General features: G+C 41.3%; 1 protein-coding gene across 5 annotated transcripts in view; it reads left to right on the top strand.

Moving 5' to 3' along the window:
• MGAT5 (alpha-1,6-mannosylglycoprotein 6-beta-N-acetylglucosaminyltransferase) overlaps positions 1–19,231 on the top strand; it is a 172,701-nt gene that overhangs the window by 74,949 nt on the left and 78,521 nt on the right. For all 5 annotated transcript variants that reach the window (XR_004002604.1, XR_004002602.1, XR_004002603.1 and 2 more), the window contains exons 5-8: positions 2,512–2,583; positions 4,306–4,467; positions 7,045–7,214; positions 8,200–8,334. Coding sequence is in view for 1 of the 5 variants with exons in the window: in XM_030579978.1 (XP_030435838.1) it covers positions 2,512–2,583; positions 4,306–4,467; positions 7,045–7,214; positions 8,200–8,334 (539 nt within the window). In the remaining 4 variants the exon portion in view is untranslated. The remainder of the gene's footprint in view (positions 1–2,511; positions 2,584–4,305; positions 4,468–7,044; positions 7,215–8,199; positions 8,335–19,231) is intronic.

Below are 19,231 nucleotides of genomic sequence, written 5' to 3'. Positions count from 1 at the left end.
AAAGGAGCAGGGAAGTGAAGAGTAGGGGAGTAAGTGCATGCATTAACACAGGTCACCAATGTGCACAGCAGAGTTTTTTTCATCCATCACCAGGAGAAGATGTAGCAAGAGCAGTCGGTATGTCATATAGTATCATTGGGTTCACATGACACAACAGAGAGGAATTTGCTTGTATGAAAATGGCCAATGACATAATATTCAAACTTTTTTCCATTTGCACCATATTAATCTAGTTCTTCTAGTAACTTCTTTTTTCTTTTAGGGGAAAAATAAGCCTCTAACATATTGATGTTTCAGGGCTCAGATCTCCCTATACTACCCAAACATTTGTAATGTAATTACTGATGTCCCAAATGATGAAAAAATATTGATTCTACATATTTTCTGTAAGCAGGGCTAGTAAAAGTCAACAGCATGTTAAGACCCATATATAGGGGACAGCAGCTCATGTATTTTTGATTTCTGCAGTAGAAAGCTGTACATTCTTGTGGACTCCCTTTCTTTTCCTAGAGCTCAGCATGTCAACTTAAAACTTTGAATCTGGCCTGATTTCTCTCCCCCACCACAAAGATGGCACCTATAGCCCTTTGAACTGAGGGGCAAGGTTCTCTAATATGGGAAAATTGTCTAGTGCCACTTTCTGAATTGCAGAGGGCAATGTTTACTTGCTTACTGGGCGTTTCCAGAGCATTAACAGAAAATTTCTGTTCTCTGCTGCTGAATACCTGGTGTGTGCGCAATCCTGCTTCCTTCGCTCTGTTGCCAGTATTCACCAAGTTCTAAAAATGTTTTTTTGCTGGAAGAGTTTTGGCTTGGGTCAGTGGTGGAATTTGTTAATGTCTGTCTGCAAAACAAGGCCTACGATCTTGGTGTCACTTTTGATCCTGCTTTCCCCCTTTCCTGCGTATTCTGGCCAATGCTAAATCCCAATGCCTACCTGGTTAAAAAATACAATTGTTTAGCAAAGCCAAGCTGACTTGTGTGTCTGAGGTTGAAAGAAATGGAAGTTTCTAGTATATTTTCACTAGTTTTTTGCAGCATGTGTTGATTAAAATTATGAACTATTACTACAATTTCCAGCATCTTTCCTGAGTTTGAGTGTAATGAAGAGCCAGGCATTTCCCAAGGGGGGATTCACCCGATCACCACTTTCAGACACTTTACTAAATATGTTGAATGAAGGAGATCCTAACGTTTGTTTGAATGGTCATATATAGATTGGGTTGGAATTTTTTTTTATTTGCTCCTTAATGAGGTTATGGTTTCTACTAAATTATTTTTGTGTAATTTGCTTTTGTAAGTAATCTTTTTACATACTATTTCGTTTAAGCTACTCACCTACTGATTTTGAGTTGACTGCTTTCAGAACATAGTAGGTTTGAGCAAGCTAAACATGGCTATAACAACATTGCAAATATGTTAGTCCCAGGATAGGAGCGAGACAAGGTGGGTGAGGTGATATCTTTTACCTTGCCCTCCTTGTTTATCTGTAGGCTAAATATTGCATTTATTTTGACTGTTTTTGTAAACACAGGAGCATATCAACAGCAACACTGACTTCTGCTCCCATGAAATTTCTACACAAGCCCTGTTAGTGATGATATCCTAGCTGGCCAGCACACCCTTGCTCTCTCCTCTCCTCAATACATGTGCAAGTATCTTGGGCCTTTAGTGTCTTCTCTCCAATAGTGTTGAGAGTTGGGCAGACAGCACACACGCTCTTCCTTCTCCACAACATCATCAGTAAACCAGTCGTTTAGGCCTCAGTGCAGCTTAAGAACCTTTTCACTCTGCAAATCTTAAATTGAAGAGCAGGAAGGTGCGGTACTAACCAGCCATTGTACAAGCAGCAGTGACTACTTGAGCTGCTACCAGAGTACAATGGTAGCAGTTACTGTCGTGGTTCCCCCATCATTATAGTCACTCAGTCCTTGTGGTTACCTTTCCTTTGTCTTAATATTGATGTGCAATGCCATTTTATGGTTAAACGCATGCATTTTCCTGTGTTATCTGCACCATCCTCTCCTGTTACTTCCCAACAAGCCTCCTCACTGGCAGTATGATGTTTCTTGTCTAGATTGATACAGGAGAACTCAAATGTACAGGATAGAATACTTTGACCCTATTTTTAAATCCATCCCTATACGTTTTATAGCCATGTCCTTAGAACTGAGTAACCTATTCCAAACTATTTTATTATTATTCCCTTTTTCCCTAATAAAAAGCAACCAGCTATTTAAAATGACCTTCTTTAAACTATATTTAAGGTATGAGCAGATCTTTTTCTATATCTTAAGTTTTTCCCTGCTATCCATTTATACGGCAAAGCATCTTTGATGTCTTTTCCTGGGAAAACACATCATAACAGTAAATGGCTTTGGTTTTGGCCGACTTCATATTCATCTATCAAGCTGTAGAGAAGTATAACACAAATTAAATACAAGAGAATTTGATAAAGTTGCACATGTTGAAAGCAGAACAAAAGAACTTTTCCATCCATTATTTTTGCAGGTTGAAAACTGGTGTCCTCATTTACCTTGGAGAGCAAAAAATCCTGATGAAGAAACTGATCAAAAAGCGATGGTGAGAGCAGTGGTGATTTTGGCTGTGCCTTAAAACCTGTTTAAATGTTCAGTAAAATTGTCCAACAGATTCATTTTCATTGTTCAGCTTATTACTTACTGTATAGGCAAGGAAGCAGTTTGTGAATCAGACCACAGACAAAAATTGGAAGCTTATACCCATGTAAATGCCATGGAGTATATTAACACTAGAGTCCTCGAGCCATATTCCTACTGCTTTGGAGAAGGTTACCAGTGAAGCTACATACTCGCATTTGACGCAGTTTTCCTCTATTATTGCATTAAGTTACAATCGTGAGTCCAAGTCATACAAAGACTTGTGCAGTGAGCAGTCCCATTTAAGTTAATATACAAAAGTTAGTATACAAATCTTTGCAAAATTGAGGGCTTCATATTGCTGGATAAAGTTAAAAATGTGCTGTCTATCTTCTGTGGCCATTCGGAATTGGTGTAAACTGTCCATTTAAAAAAAAATTGATGGATTTATGCACTGCAAGCTTTCTCTAGTCATAGCAATAATGTCTCAAGGGCCAGAGTCTCAGCAAATGGCTCATACACTTGATTGTATTTTAGTTTTGTGTCAGCATTTTGATTCTTCCTAAAATTTGGTTTTTCTTCATATGTTCCAGACAGTGGCATAGCCAGGTTTTCAGTGTAGGGGGAGCAAACATAAAAAAAAGGCGCCCTCCCTTGGCTCCTCCTCTGGCCACGCCCCCCGACCGGACCTCCTCCCCCCCACTCACCTTCCCTCTTGCGCCGCCACCTGTCCTCGGCCTACTCCCAGAACTCGACATGCTCCACGCGGGGCTCGCCAGCCAGGCGGCCTTAAAGGCACAGGGGCCCTTTTGCCTCCCCCTACCCGCCGCATTAGCAAGGAGTGGAGAGCGTTTGGCCACCGAGCCCTGAGCCGAGGAGCCGGCCCCCTCGCTCCTCCAGCCACGTCTGCCGCCCCTGCATGGCTCCTCTGGCCGTGCTGATGGTAGCACCGGCCGGCAGGCGCCGCTTGTGCGCCTGCCACCCTGAGAGGAAGCGGCTGCTTCCACTGAACCCTGCTAGCTATGCTACTGGCTCCAGAGCTATAAACATTATCTGATTGTAAAGCACTTGTGTATATATTAGGGTAATTGATGACCTATATATGAACATTGTTAACCTGACAGTGGATGTAGGATGCCTGCATTCTGCAGAATCAGTTGTTCTTAGATTAATCTGTTCTAGCAGAAGGACTGTTTCCAGTTAAGGCTGCTTTCTTAATGTTGTCATGGCTAACTTCTTCTTTCTTTGGTCATTCATGAAAAATAATTATAGTGCCTTGGGGCTACTTCTCTTTTGTTTCTAGTGCATTTTAATCATAGATTATCTGAGGTAGAGCCACTTAGGCTCACTTTATAATCACATAATCAAAAACAGAACTACAATACTGTACAAATAAAAATCCTTTCTGAGCTCTGCATAAACTCGTGACTTTGGTATTTTTCCAGGCTATAAGGTAGTAATAAAAATAACTGACACTTCTGTAGTGATAGTGGTTTCCAGCCAAAGGTCTCTCTAGACTTTATAAGTGTTAATTAAAGCCTTAACCACCTGTGAGATAGGTGGTATATTTTTCTTCATTTTACAGATGGGGGATGTGAAGCACAGAGTGTTTAAGTGTGACAGATTGTCACTGAAGAAAATTACACTGTATGAAGTTCTGATTTTATTACTTAATGTTTAATTGAAGGCTGAAATTCATACCAACTTTGATCTCCTCTACAAAATGATGTCAAGGCATGAAGAATTCCGATGGATGATGTTGCGCATCAGACGAATGGCTGATGCTTGGATTAAAGCAATTAAGTCACTTGCAGAAAAGCAAAACCTGGAGAAAAGAAAACGAAAAAAAGTGAGTTTTTTATTAACTGCTTCTGGCAGTTGAAATCATAACAGCTTTTGGAAAGTGTGCTTGTCATCTAAGCAGTGCTTGAGGGGGAAGAGGTAAAAATTACTTACTCTCTTATTTGTTCTTACTCCTGTTTCCAAGAAGATCTCAGCGGGGCTAGTAGGTTATTTTGTGTGTAGGGGTTTTGGGAGAGAGGGGTTAGGGAGGGTGTGGGATTTTTTTAAATATACAGGGTTGTTATATGTCTGTGTTAGAGAAAGCAGAATCAAAAGAATATGCCTTATACTTGGAGCAAAAAGGTGTGTGGTGGGGGGTTGTGATGGTCTTTAGTTCTTGGGGGAGTTGGTGCCACAGTTTCAAACTGGGGCAAAGAGACAAATTTTCCCTTATTATAGATTGCACCAGAGGAGTGGAGTTATTGACTACTGTCTTCATCCCAGAGCTTTAGATGGATGGACCTTTAGATATGCTGGGCCCAGGCTATGGATTGCCGTGAAGATAAGGACTGAGATCTTGAATGTGAGAAATCGGTGTTGAGAACAGTGGACAGGTCTGATGTGTTGCTGAGGAGACGTTCTACAGCAATGTATACTAGTTGGCATTTCTTAAGCAATGAAGGCTTCGTGCCCAGGTGTATTACATTTGTGCAGTCCAACTGAGAGGTGATCGACATAAATAACTGAGGCCAGGTCATCATCTGCCAGGATGGAATTGAGACTTTTAGCTAATCAGAGACGATAGAAAGCATTCCTGCTATGTGAGAGTTTATCAGTGAGATATCCAAGAGGACTCCTAAAGTAAAAATGGAATTGACCGATTGCAGACCAAAGGAGACTTCAACTTGTCTGCAATTCTTCAAAATGCTTTCCTCTGTCAACTAGTATCACTTCTGCTCAGGTTCTGCTTCAGCCAGCTTCTCTTCATCTCTGAGCTGATCTCATCCAATCACTGAGCCAAATTTGGTGATAGTGCTGTGGTCGTGTGTGGTGAAGGATAGGTAGGGCTGTGTGTCATCTTCATGTTGCTGGTACTTGAGTCAGTGTTGTCTGACCAGTTCACCTAGTGGTTGTATGTAGTTGAAAAGGGCCAGAGAGGGAACTCATCCTTGTGGGATGACATGCAGTTTTCCATTCCTATTTGTTGGGTGCATCCCTCTAGGAAGGACTCTGACCATATCAGTGTATTTCCCTGGATTCCTGCCACCTCTCACAGACAAGACAACAGTATTTCATGATTGACTGTGTCAAATGTTGCGGAGATGACCCGGAAGATTAGAATGGATGTTGCCCTCAATCAACTAACAGGAGACCATTCATGAGTGCCACTGAAATGATTTTAATTCCATGTCCTGGCCTGAAGCCAGGTTGTTCCAGGTCCAGAATATTAGTTTCAATTAGTTGATCTTGTAGTTGGCCTTTAGCTAACTTCTCTATGAAGATAAATGGGAAGTTTGACATAGGGTGATAGTTGGCTATGTCTCCTGAGTGAGTTTGCTCAGATTTGGTCTGACTATTTTGTGTTTGAAGGAAGAAGGGAAGATTCGTCTCTGAGATGTTGACTATTTTGGTCAGGAATGGTACCAGTTGTTCATAACTATCTTGGATCGAGATCCTTAGGGCATCCAGAACTTCTTGAATGAACTGTTTAAAGTGTGGGAATGCAGCTGGGCTATTGGTTGGTAGGGATAGGTGGTGCAGATCCATTCTATTAGAGAATGTGCCAAGATGATCTTCTCATCAAAGTAGGATGATAGTTCTTCACAGCGCTTGGTGCTCAGTTATGATACAGGTTGTAGTGCTTTTTTATAAAGGTCATAAAGGATCTGGAGAGCTGCAGAGAAAAATTCCCTCCATTGGGGTAGGGGAGCACTCTTGTCACTCTTGTGCAGTCCATAGGACTGTACACACAACCCACTCTGAAGTAGCTCCAGAGAGAAACATGTTGTTTCCTTCTCAGCTGGAGTGTCGAGCTAGTGCAAGCATCTAATGAGAAAATATGGTCCTCCAAGAGCAGAAGAAATACTGACATGTCCTGTAATTAATCTTGACTTATTAGTCTTCAGACTCCTGTAATTTTTAATGGAAATTACTTAACATTCTAATGTTTGAATGATTAAAATGCGATCTTCACATAATGTATAAAATGTGAGTTAATTGTAATATTTTATTTTCTGTTTTCCTTGTTATAATCTTTTTGACCTCACACTTCATTGGGACAAGAAGGCAAACACCTTTTTATATATAGAATCATATTTTTTTCTCCATCTGTCTGCTTCCCCTCATTTTTAATACATTTTCTTGTTGTGTAATCATATTGTTTAGATCATACCTGAGGATGTAAAAGATTAAAAAAGGAACTGTAGTGGTTTGTAAAAATGGTCTAAAGCAATGAAGCAGTACTATTGCAAGTAGTAGAGTAGCGAGGCTATTTGAGAAATGTAATAGTTCTTTGATTAAATTGGCTAAAAAAAAAGTTTGAGTTGGAATGTGGAGAGAGCAAGAAGGAACCAACATAAAGTACATTGGTTAATTAGTTGCAGATTTAATGTTGTTACTGCTTACATGTGGCTTTCTTTTTCAGATCCTTGTTCATTTGGGACTTTTAACAAAGGAATCTGGATTCAAGATTGCAGAGAATGCGTTTAGTGGTGGCCCACTTGGTGAATTAGTCCAATGGAGTGATTTAATTACATCTCTCTACTTACTGGGCCATGACATTAGGATATCATCTTCACTGGCAGAGCTCAAGGAGTAAGAAGATTATTTTCAATTCTGAAACTAGAATACAAAAAAGAAATTGTAAACTCCTGAAGCCTCTATTAGTACTGTCCATAATTTCTTGAAGAGGAAAATGAAAGTGATAATTCACTGAACAGGAGAGAAGAAGATTATTTACATGAGCTAAATATATGCGCTGTGAAAAGGATAATATGTTTTCATTGTAGCTGCAGCCTCCTGAGATTTCATAAATTAATGCTGGAAAATTCAAACTTAGCAGTTTAATTTTTTACCTTTACAGGTGCTTTAAACATCTGCAGCAAGATACATTACTGACTATTCTAATTCCATGTCCTTTAGCTTAAATTTATAGTATTCCCCACTCTGCATCCAGCTTTTTAGTCTTAAATAAATTAATTTTGATGCAGTTAAGTGCTCTGAAAATGCTCATATTTTACTTAAATTTACATTAGTCTCTTTTGTAGAATAAAGTAATTTTCGTTTTTAGTCTCAGTGACACTTCGTCCTGCTTTAATGCTTTTTATAATGCACTGGTTTAAGATTGGGCATTTGTCCTTTTTTCTGTAGCTTTCATTTTTACAATATATACATGAAACCATATTAGAGTGAATTCTGATACAATAAACCAGTTAATAAAATACTAGAAGTGATATCCAAATTGCTTCAGTATATCGCATTTGCTTTATGAAAATTGCTGCTCAGGTTATATTTGTGCCTCTGTTTAAACTAGAGAAAATACTCAGTGACAAGAGTCTACTATAAGAAGTCTCTATTTTACTGTACTTAATCCATTTTGCAGTAAACTTTTTAGAATGTTTTACTGGCTTTCAGCAGAAAGAGATTAAAATTGCACATATGCAGTTAATGTCTGGTCAATTATTCTAATTTTGCAAAATGTGATTTTTTTAATGTAATTGGATTATCAATACAAATTGCATATCGCATGAATGCAGAAAGGTGCTGAAATATTCCTTTCCTTCCCCCCTTTTTTTTATAGGATTATGAAGAAGGTTGTAGGTAACAGATCTGGCTGCCCTACTCAGGGAGATAAAGTGGTAGAACTCATTTACATTGATATTGTGGGACTTACTCAGTTTAAGAAAACGCTTGGTCCATCATGGGTTCATTACCAGTAAGTATTACTCTTATCTGACCATTTGCAGAAGCTGTTTAACAAAAGCATTTGAGTAGCACATGTGCAGTAAATATATAAAATACTGACCTGAGTATTATCCAGTCTGAACTGAATTTATTTGAAAATTAAGCTGTTCAGAATTACTTTATTTTTCTCGTAACAACAATGAAAGACCCCCCGAGGAAGTAAAGAGTGTATAGTCTCTGTTTTCTAAACCATCTTTCTCCTTCCCTTTGAAAGTCTGCAAGGAACAGTATATCAGGGATGCATTGTAGCATTTCAGAATATTGTTATATTGTTGAAATTGTGTATTCCAACTAAGCTACTTTCGTGCTCTCCTCATTTGCTCCTTATGAGTGCTTTGTTCTTTTTACCTTCAATCAAATGATAAATGTAGCAGCAAGCAAATTGAGTTCTTTTTCAATTGAAGTATGTCATCTTCTGTTATATAAAACAAAATCACTAACTTAGTCCTCATGAAAGGTGTTGGATTGGCAGTCCTGGTGTTACCAGCTTTGCCTGTTACTTTGGGGTATGGTCATTTATTAGAGTTACTCTTCTGGGGAGAGCAGTTTCTGTATTTCAATCAATGTACTGCATGTGTCACTTGTGTTCTCATATGGAGCTCTACTTATCCCTGCTGCAAGTTCCCTCCCAGCGAAGCAATCCTGCAGGACCTATGTTCCCTGTGGCTGGGTTCTTCCAGCCCCAGAATCAGACAAACACACACACTAACAGAGTGCCTCTGAGAGGACCAGGTTACTCAGCACTCCCAAACTGATGCCTTATATGTCCCTCGACTCAGTAGGCTGGGTCGAGCAGCACTTTCAATCTGCCACCCCCATAGGCCCTTAGATTTAGCAGGCTGGATCGAACAGCACCTCCAAGCTGCCACCCTCATATGTCCCAGGTTCAGCACGTCTCTATCCTCACTTTCACATTACAATTGTTCTGATAGCAGGGGGGGCTCCAGGCACCAGCACACCAAGTGCGTGCTTGGGGCAGCAAGCCACTGGAGGCACTCTGCCTATCGCCACAAGGGCAGCAGGCAGGCTGCCTTCGGCAGCTCTGCTGGTCCCGTGCCTGCCAGAGGTCCATCAAAGCTGTGGGACCAGCGGACCCTCCCCAGGCAAGCTGCCAAAGGCATGCTGCCTGCCGTGCTTGGGGCAGCAAAATGCCTAGAGGTGCCCCAGTCTGGTAGTAACCATTTGATGAGCAAATCCCATGGGATTTTTGGGAGCTGCAGGGATCTTTTAGCTTAGGCATGAAGAGGTTGCTGCAAAGTGAACAAGGAAACAAAATAAACACCCACGGGGGGAGAGGGGGAGAAGCAACCAGCTTTATCATGAAAATTATTTATTGCCAGGTGGTAACCATAGGGGAGCCAAACAAATAGAACAGTTATAATATTAAATCTAACTTAAATTTGATTATAAAAGTCAGGTTTAGAAAACTATAATTGATCACACAAGTAGGGTCAGAAGGCTATAACTAGGGAGAGAGAGAGAACTGGGTGGTGGTAACTGAGGGTCCAGAGTGCTGGAGACAGGCAGAGCCCCCAGCATGATCGGTCAGGAGACGATGAAGTCCCAATGGAACTGATGCAGATTTTGGATCCAGGCATCAAAACACTTACTTGAGCATGGGTAGGGGGTTTTATAGAGAAACAACAATAGTTCAAGGGAGAACAGTAGATTTGTTTGTGTGTGAACTGATGGCTCAAGGGAGTATACCAAAGTAGTTTTGTTCAGGCTAGCCAATGGGAGCTGATCATTTCTGGCTATGGGCTGTGTTCCTTGGAGGGAGCTCACAATACAATTAGGGAGCTTCACTATCTTGGATACCAATAAAGGATTTATTCCTAGAATTGGTCTGACAACTACTGAGCTGGGGGTGTGCAGGCGTAGGTTCATTAACATCTGGAGCAGAGATCCATGCAGTGCTTCCCTGCTTTTCTGGTCCCAGAGTTCCATGCGGTTCTTGGCTTGGAATCTCTGTTCTCCATTCTGTATGCTAATGGAGATGTCTCCTTGTCCCATCTTCCATGCAAATGAGGCTAGGAGAGTTTCCTTAATCCTGTCATCCTTATCCCAGGGGTTTAGGTGTGTCTCCTACTGCCTTTTCATTGCTCGTTGTAAGTCTGTTTTCTGATCAGTTCTGGTTCAAGCAGAGGCCGGGCGCAGGGTAAGGGGGGGAGCAGAGGTCTTTTGTGAGTCGGACAGGCTGGGTACTGTGCCCTGGTTCCCCAAGAACACAGCTGCTAGGTGACACTGGAGACTGACGACCTCTGTTTATCCACTGAAATAGTACTTGCACAGTCAGTGACAATACCTTACGCACACTGTCCTAACCTTGAGCTGGAGAGATCTCTCTTTAAGGATGAATGGTTAGTTCAATCTCTCTGGCCTATTGAGTTTCCTGGGGCTAAAAGTTGTGGTGGCCTTTGTGATGTATAAATATCTGTCCACTAGGAACTGAACTGAGGCCAGTACTGCTATTATTATTATTAAGGGCATGAGAGTAAACTGTCCCACTGCATAGGAAAGATAAGAAGTACGGCAAGAAACCACTCTGGCTTAACCCGGAGATCTTCAATGACCTGAAACTCCAAAAAGAGTCCTACAGAAAAGTGGAAACTAGGTCAGATTACAAAGGATGAATATAAACAAATAACACAAATATGTAGGGGCAAAATTAGAAAGGCCAAGGCACAAAATTAGATTAAACTAGCTCTAGAAACAAAGGGTAACAAGAAAACATTCTACAAATACATTAGAAAGCAAGAGGAAGACCAAGGATGGGGGTAAGCCCATTACTCAATGGGAGTTGGGGGGGAGAAGTGATACAGTGACTTTTCTTTCAGTTTTCACCAAAAATATTTAGTAGCAATTGGACATCTAACATATTGAATGGTAGTGAAAATGAGGTATGATATGAGGCTAAAAAAAGGGAAAGAACAAGTTAAAAATTACTTAGATAAGTTAGGTATCTTCAAATCACCAGGGCCTGGTGAAATACATCCTAGAATACTCCTAGAGCTGACTGAGGAGATATCTGAGCCATTAGTGATTTACTTTGAAAAGTCATGGAAGATGGGAAAGATTCCAGAGTACTGAAAAAGGACAAGTATAATGCCAATCTATAAAAAAGGGAAATAAGGACAACCTGGGGACTTACAGACCAGTCAGCTTAACTTTAGTACCAGGAAAGATAAAGGAGCAAATAATAAACAATCAGTTTGAAAACACCTATAAGATAATAAGGTGATAAGTAACATTTTTCAGTAACAAATCATGCCAAACCAAACTAATAGCTTTCTTTGACAAGGTAACAAGCCTTGTGGATAGGGGAAAAGTGGTAGATGTGGTATATATTGACTTTAGTAAGGCTTTTGATACTGTTTCACATGACCTTCTCCTAAACAAGCTAGGGATATACAACTTAGATGGAGCTACTATAAGGTGGGTGCATAACTGGTAGGAAAACATGTTCCTAGATAGTAGTAATCAGTGGGTCACTGTCAAGCTGGAAAGATGTATAAAGAGAGGTCGCATAGAGATCAGTTCTAGGTCCAGATCTGTTCAATATCTTCATCAATGTTTTAGATAATGACATAGAGAGTACACTTATAAAGTTTGTGGATGATACCAAGCTGGGAGGAGTTGCAAGTGCTTTGGAGAATAGGATTAAAATTCAAAATGATCTGGACAAACTGGAGAAATGGTCTGAAGTAAATAGGATGAAATTCAATAAGGACAAATGTGAAGTACTCCACTTAGGAAGGAACAATCAATTGGACACATACAAAATGGAACTCCTGGGGAAAATCTGAGCCACTGCAGGGCAGCAGAAAAATGCCCCTCCCCCCGTAGATTCCCTTTGCTTCCTTGCAGAAAATGGTTTCTGTGGGAAAGAAAAGAGAAGCTGCACCAGTGCTCATTTCCCCCGTCCCGGCAGCTCAGGCACTCTGTTTGGGCTGCTGGGAGAGAAGTAAATCACTCAGGGGATGGGGATACCCTGGAATGCAGCTGGGAGCTTGGTCCCAGCTGGGCGGTGAGGGTGAGGGGAGGGAGATAGAGGAGAATAGAAATGGAGTTCCTCCTCCCCCTTCCCTGCACAGAGTAGTTGGGGCTGGGTCAGATCAACCCCCTAAAACTTTCCCTGGCTGCAGAAAGCTCTGTACAGGGAGGGTTGGGGGAGGTTGGGCAGATGGGAAGCAGCTCCCCGTACAGTGGCCCCTCCCCCTCCCCATGCACCCAGATCCCCAACCAAGCCCCCTGTACCCAGAACCCCCCCCCAACCAAGCCCCCCAAACACCGCCGCTAAGCCTCACTTCCTACATCAGGAGCCCTGGACCCCCACCCCACTAAGCCCCAGCTGTCTGCACCCTGAGCCCTCCCCCACACCCAGTCCCCCACCACCACTGAGCCCTAACCACCACAGTCCCATTCTCCCTGCACGGAGCCCCTGTGCATCCAGATTCTTCCCCCACTTCCCGGAACCTCCCACCGAGCTGCCTGCACCTAAATTGCACCACACAGAGCCCTGGTAATCTTGAGGGAATTATTTGCCAAAAAAATTAAAATTCCGCAGAGTTCTGCATATTTTATTTGTTAAACTAACACACAGACACAAAATATTATAATCACACCATTTTTGGTTATTTTTGTATTTTGCAAATAATTGAAAATGGTGTGATTATATTGTGTTAGTTTAACAAATAAAATATGCGGAGTTTTGCAAAATTTTAAAATGTATGCAGAATTTTTAATTTTTTGGTGAAGATTTCCCTCAGCAGTAAAAAAAAAAAATGGGAAATGACTGCCTAGGAAGGAGTACTGCAGAAAGGGATCTGGGGATCAGAGTGGATTGATCACAAGCTAAATAACACTGTTGCAAAGAAAGCAAACATCATTCTGAGATGTATTAACAGGAGTGTTGTAAGCAAGACACAAGAAATAATTCTTCTGCTCTACTCTGTTCTGATTAAACCTCAGCTGGAGTATTGTATTCAGTTCTGGGTGCCACATTTCAGGAAAGATGTGGACAAATTGGAGAAAGTCCAGAGAAGAGCAACAAAAATGGTTGACCTGTGAGGGAAGATTGAAAAAAATGGGTTTGTTTTGTCCAGAGAAGAGGAGACTGATAAGGGACATGATAGCAGTTTTCAAGTACATAACAGGTTGTTACAAGAAGGGAGAAAAATTTATTCTCCTTAACCTCTGAGAATAGGACAAGAAGCCATGAGCTTAAATTGCAGCAGGATATTAGAAAAAAACTGTCAGGGTAGTTGAGCGCTGAAATAAATTCTCTCTGTCTCTCTCCCCGCCGCACGTGGAACCAGCAGATCTAAAATAGCTTATTCCAAACTCCTGGATTTAATAAAATATTTTTTGTATGACTTGCAGTTCTGACTGTTTCTAAATTGCCTCTAAATCAAGTTGGTGGTTTCACTCAAAATTCCCAATAAATTCTGTTTTTTTTAAAGTGAATGGACTGAAATGTATTCTCATGGAGGCAGAAAAAAGTCATCTTAGCCTTTCTCCCAGCCTCAGTTTTTTCTAAGTTCCATCTTTTCCATCATAGGCTTATTCTAAATTACGCGCCTGCCCAAGCTTGCCCATTACAATATTCTCTCATAGGGACTTTGAAGGGAATTTGAAATGAAGATAGGCTCTGCTCTGAGGAGCGCACTAATCAATCTAATCTTGTTTTCCACTGAATTTCTTTGTCTGTCTGTCTGCCAGATATGATTCTATCATTAGGCCAGAATGGCAAAAAACATGTAAAATGAAAATGGTCCCTTCCTTTTTTTCCCCCATTTAATTTCCTATTTGCCATGTTTATAATGAAGATATGTAAATGTAGCATGACACCAAGGTTGTTTGATTAGCTTTCCATTTTTCTTATTTCATGAATCATTACATCTTAAAAGGTCAATATATTTTTCCCTATTTTTTTTCTAATTTGACTTTTTTCCTGGTTCATGACTTTTGCAATTAAATTTGGCTCTAAACAAATTTGTGTGAACTACAATTTTTTCTTAGTTTTGCTTTTTAAAATAAATTGTGGTACCAGTGCCCCTTCCCCCATACACAAACACAGAAGTAACATAAGCTTCTTGGCAAATTTTGTCAGTGAAAGAATTTGTTACTTAACATGGATAATTCCAGTGTCAAAGCAGATGTTTACATATATTTTAGTTTATTTCAATAGAATGAATATTATCATATAGAACTGCTACCTTGTCATTGCTTCCTTACTAATTGCTGTCTTAATTTATTAATATTTAATAGCTGGTCAGTTCTTGTTATATCTACAGTCTGAGCCCCCTCCCCACATTTTTTTCTATAGCAAAGCTAAGGGTATTTCTGTGCTCGCATTTCTTAGTTTTATGTCAGTTAAATTCTCTTAGCAGATGTCAGTATGCTGGCCAGTTTAGTCTGCTTGTACAGAGCAGGCTTGAATGTGAAATTAAATTCAGGCTTGCTGTTTGTTCATTTCAATATTCACTGCCATATCAGTTTTGTAAGAGAACTTTAGCTCAAAGGAAGTTATTGATGATTTCAAATTAGGTGACTAGAGTTAGCAGCTCCAAAAGCAGTGACTCTGCTGCTGGGAGTTCTGAAATTCTGCATGAACCAAGTCCTATTTTTGTTCATTTCTCTTGCTTGTAGCACCAGTGATGACATCAGGTAATGCCTGCTGTATGTCCAGTATCATTGGTGCTGCCAGTATCATGAATGTACTGTAACTGATTTGTCTTTGATGTCTAACATGACTGTTATTCAAAATGAGCAACATTCTGTTTAAATAAAAACAACGGGAGTCCTTTTGGCACCTTAGAGACTAACTAATTTATTTGGGCATAAGCTTTCGTGGGCTAGAACCCTCTTCATCGGATGCATGAAATGAAAAATACAGGAGCAGGTATAAATACATGAAAAAATGGGGTTGCTTTACTAAATGTGAGGTTGGTCTAATGAGATAAATCAATTAACAGCAGGATACCAAGGGAGGAAAAATAAAGTTTGAAGTGTTAAGAGAGTGGCCCATTACAGACAGTTGACAACAAGGTGTGAGTAACAGTAGGGAGAAATTAGTATTGGGGAAATGAAGTTTAGATTTTATAACTGACCCAACCACTCCCATTCCTTACTGAGGCCTAACTGATGATATTCTGCATAAGAAACCCTGAAAGGAAGTCTGCTTACATTTTTACATTAGAAATGCAGGTCCTAACTAGCCTGAAAATTCTGTGACCTACACTGGAAAAGTCACCATTGCTGACAATAGATGTCAGGTGTGGGTTACTGAAACATTATTGAATGATGGTAAATTAGTTTTACAGGCAAGGGAAAAAAAGAATAAGCATCAGCTACTGTAACTTTCACACTGTTAAAACAAACTATAGGGAGATTGGGGGAGGTTTTTACTTTTTTTTTTTTTTTTAATCTAGTCCCCATTCTCATCTTTATCTCCCTTTCATGAGACTAGAGTTTTATGCTCACTCGCTTAAGTTTTTTATAGAAAATATACTAAATAATGTGATATTTCACTTGTTTTGATTTTTTTCCCCCTACTGTAAATACGTTAGGCAGATTTATTGTGACCTTAGTGTAGGTAAGAGTCTCTTGAAAGGTGCTTCTGAAAAACTGTGGTACCCCCAACCCACCAGCAATATCGTCAATCTATCAATACACACTGAGCCCAGAAGAAAAGTCTGTCCTATCTCGGGGACTCTCTTTCTGCCGTGCCACCCCCACCAACGTGATACAGTTCTGCGGCGATCTGGAAGCCTACTTTCGCCGTCTCTGACTCAAAGAATACTTTCAAGACAACACTGAACAGCGCACTGATACACAGGTACCCTCCCACCAACAGCACAAGAAGAACAACTCCACATGGACTCCTCCTGAGGGTCGAAATGACAATCTGGACCTCTACATTGAATGCTTCCGCCGACGTGCGCAGGCAGAAATTGTGGAAAAACAACATTGCTTGCCTCATAACCTAAGTCATGCAGAACGCAATGCCATCCACAGCCTCAGAAACCATCCAGACATTATCATCAAAGAGGCTGATAAAGGAGGTGCCGTTGTCATCATGAACAGGTCTGACTACCAAAAGGAGGCTGCCAGACAACTCTCCAACACCAAATTCTATAGGCCACTTCCCTCAGACCCCACTGAGGAATACACTAAGAAACTGCAACATCTACTCAGGATACTCCCTACACTAACACCGGAACAAATCAACATATCCTTAGAGCCCCGACCAGGGTTATTCTATCTACTACCCAAGATCCACAAACCCAGAAATCCTGGACGCCTATCATCTTGGGCATTGGCACTCTCACTGAAGGACTGTCTGGATATGTGGACTCTCACTCAGACCCTATGCCACCAGCACCCAGCTATCTCCGTGACACCACTGATTTCCTGAGGAAACTACAACACATTGGTGACCTTCCAGAAAACACCATCCTAGCCACCATGGATGTAGAGGCTCTCTACACAAACATCCCACACACAGATGGAATACAAGCTGTCAGGAACAGTATCCCTGATGATGCCACAGCACAACTGGCTGCTGAGCTCTGTGCCTTTATCCTCACTCACAACTGTTTCCAATTTGATGACAATCTGTATCTCCAGATCAGTGGCACCGCTATGGGCATCCGCATGGCCCCACAATATGCCAATATTTTTATGGCCGACCTGGAACAACGCTTCCTCAGCTCTCGTCTGCTCACGCCCCTTCTCTGCCTACGCTACATTGATGACATCTTCATCATCTGGACCCATGGGAAGGAGTCTCTGGAAAAATTCCACCACGATTTCAACAGCTTCCACCCCAATATTAATCTCAGCCTGGACCAATCTACATGGGAGGTCCACTTCCTAGACACCACGGTGCAAATAAGTGATGGTCACATTACCACCCCTATACCGAAAACCTACCGACCGCTATGCCTACCTTCATGCCTGCAGCTTCCATCCCAGACACATCACACAATCCATTGTCTACAGCCAAGCACTGAGGTACAACCGCATCTGCTCTAACCCCTCAGACAGAGACCAACACCTACAAAATCTCCACCAAGCATTCTCAAAACTACAATACCCGTACGAGGAAATAAGGAAACAGATCAACAGAGCCAGATGTGTACCCAGAAGCCTCCTACTGCAAGACAAACCCAAGAAAGAAACCAATAGGACTCCACTGGCCATCACATACAGTCCCCAGCTAAAACCATTCCAACGCATCATCAGGGATCTATAACCCATCCTGGACAATGATCCCACGCTTTCACTGGCCTTGAGTGGCAGGCCAGTCCTCGTCCAGAGGCAACCTGCCAACCTGAAACATATTCTCACCAGTAACTGCACACCGCACCATAGTAACTCTAGCTCAGGAACCAATCCATGCAACAAACCTCGATGCCAACTCTGCCCACATATCTACACCAGCGACACCATTCAGGACCTAACCAGATCAGCCACACCATCACCGGTTCATTCACCTGCACGTCCACCAATGTAATATACACCATCATATGCCAGCAATGCCCCTCTGCTATGTACATTGGCCAAACTGGACAGTCGCTACGGCAGAGAATAAACAGACACAAATCAGATATTAGGAATGGCAATATACAAAAACCTGTAGGAAAACACTTCAACCTCCCTGGCCACACTATAGCAGACCTTAAGGTGGCCATCTTGCAGCAAAAAAACTTCAGGACCAGACTTCAAAGAGAAACTGCTGAGCTTCAGTTCATCTGCAAATTTGACACCATCAGCTCAGGATTAAACAAAGACTGTGAATGTCTTGCCAACTACAGAACCAGTTTCTCCTGCCTTGGTTTTCACACCTCAACTGCTAGAACAGGGCCTCATCCTCCCTGACTGAACTACCTCATTATCTCTAGCTTGCCTGCATATATATACCTGCCCCTGGAAATTTCCACCACATGCATCTGACGAAGTGGGTATTCACCCACGAAAGCTTATGCTCCAAAACGTCTGTTAGTCTATAAGGTGCCACAGGATTCTTTGCTGCTTTGACATATTTAAACGATTAAGTACTAATGTAATAGTGTGGTGTCTGAGCACAGTTTTCAGTAAGATCTTCCCTCACTCCCAAGCTACCAGAAGCATAGGACACTTCAGACTTCATTTAATACTTTCTGCTACAGTGTGTTCTGTGGAGATGGTTTGAAACCAGCAAATATATCCAAGAATTCGTGGTACATAATTATTTCTGTAACACTTAGAGTTCTGCTGTTCAACATAAATGTCTCACTTTCAATAAAATCCATTAAGACTCAACCAAGCATGCCACTGCATACCCTTATTAGCCTCACAGCAATTCAAAGGCACTCTGTCTGCATGTGTCATGACACACACCCTGCGGTGTTTTATGGCTCGGGTTTGCCTTTCCAAACCCTTCTTACCTGACTTTCCCTTCCCTTATTCGTTTCTCCAGTTCCCGCATGCCATAATCGAATAAACACACCCTTCATTTACTTCCTTCCTTGATTAGCTTGCTTTCTGCTGCACCTTCCATCACTTCTGTATCTCTATCATTCTGCTGCTTCAGAGACCCTTTGTTTTCTCTATGTTGGATCCTTTCCAATTAAAGATCCAGCTGTTTAAATCAGCCTGTACATGTAGCATTAAATACACCTGAAGCATTTGTGCTCCTCGTGTAGATGATTCAACAGGCCCCAATGAGGTCTCAGTTTAGCTTCCCAGAAGTCTCTCTAGTCACACATGAGACCAAAATGTGCATTTATTAAGAATGCTGGATTGAGACTACCAAAGAAACAAGAATTTGGTTCTTACTCTCTGATTTACTGCTGCAGAGTCTGTTTTTGTCCTGCTGGAGT

Source organism: Gopherus evgoodei, chromosome 11 (genome assembly GCF_007399415.2).
Source record: "Gopherus evgoodei ecotype Sinaloan lineage chromosome 11, rGopEvg1_v1.p, whole genome shotgun sequence".
Lineage (NCBI taxonomy): Eukaryota > Metazoa > Chordata > Testudines > Testudinidae > Gopherus > Gopherus evgoodei.
The sequence above is the reverse complement of the archived record's forward strand: the minus strand, read 5'-3'. Positions and strand labels throughout refer to the sequence as shown.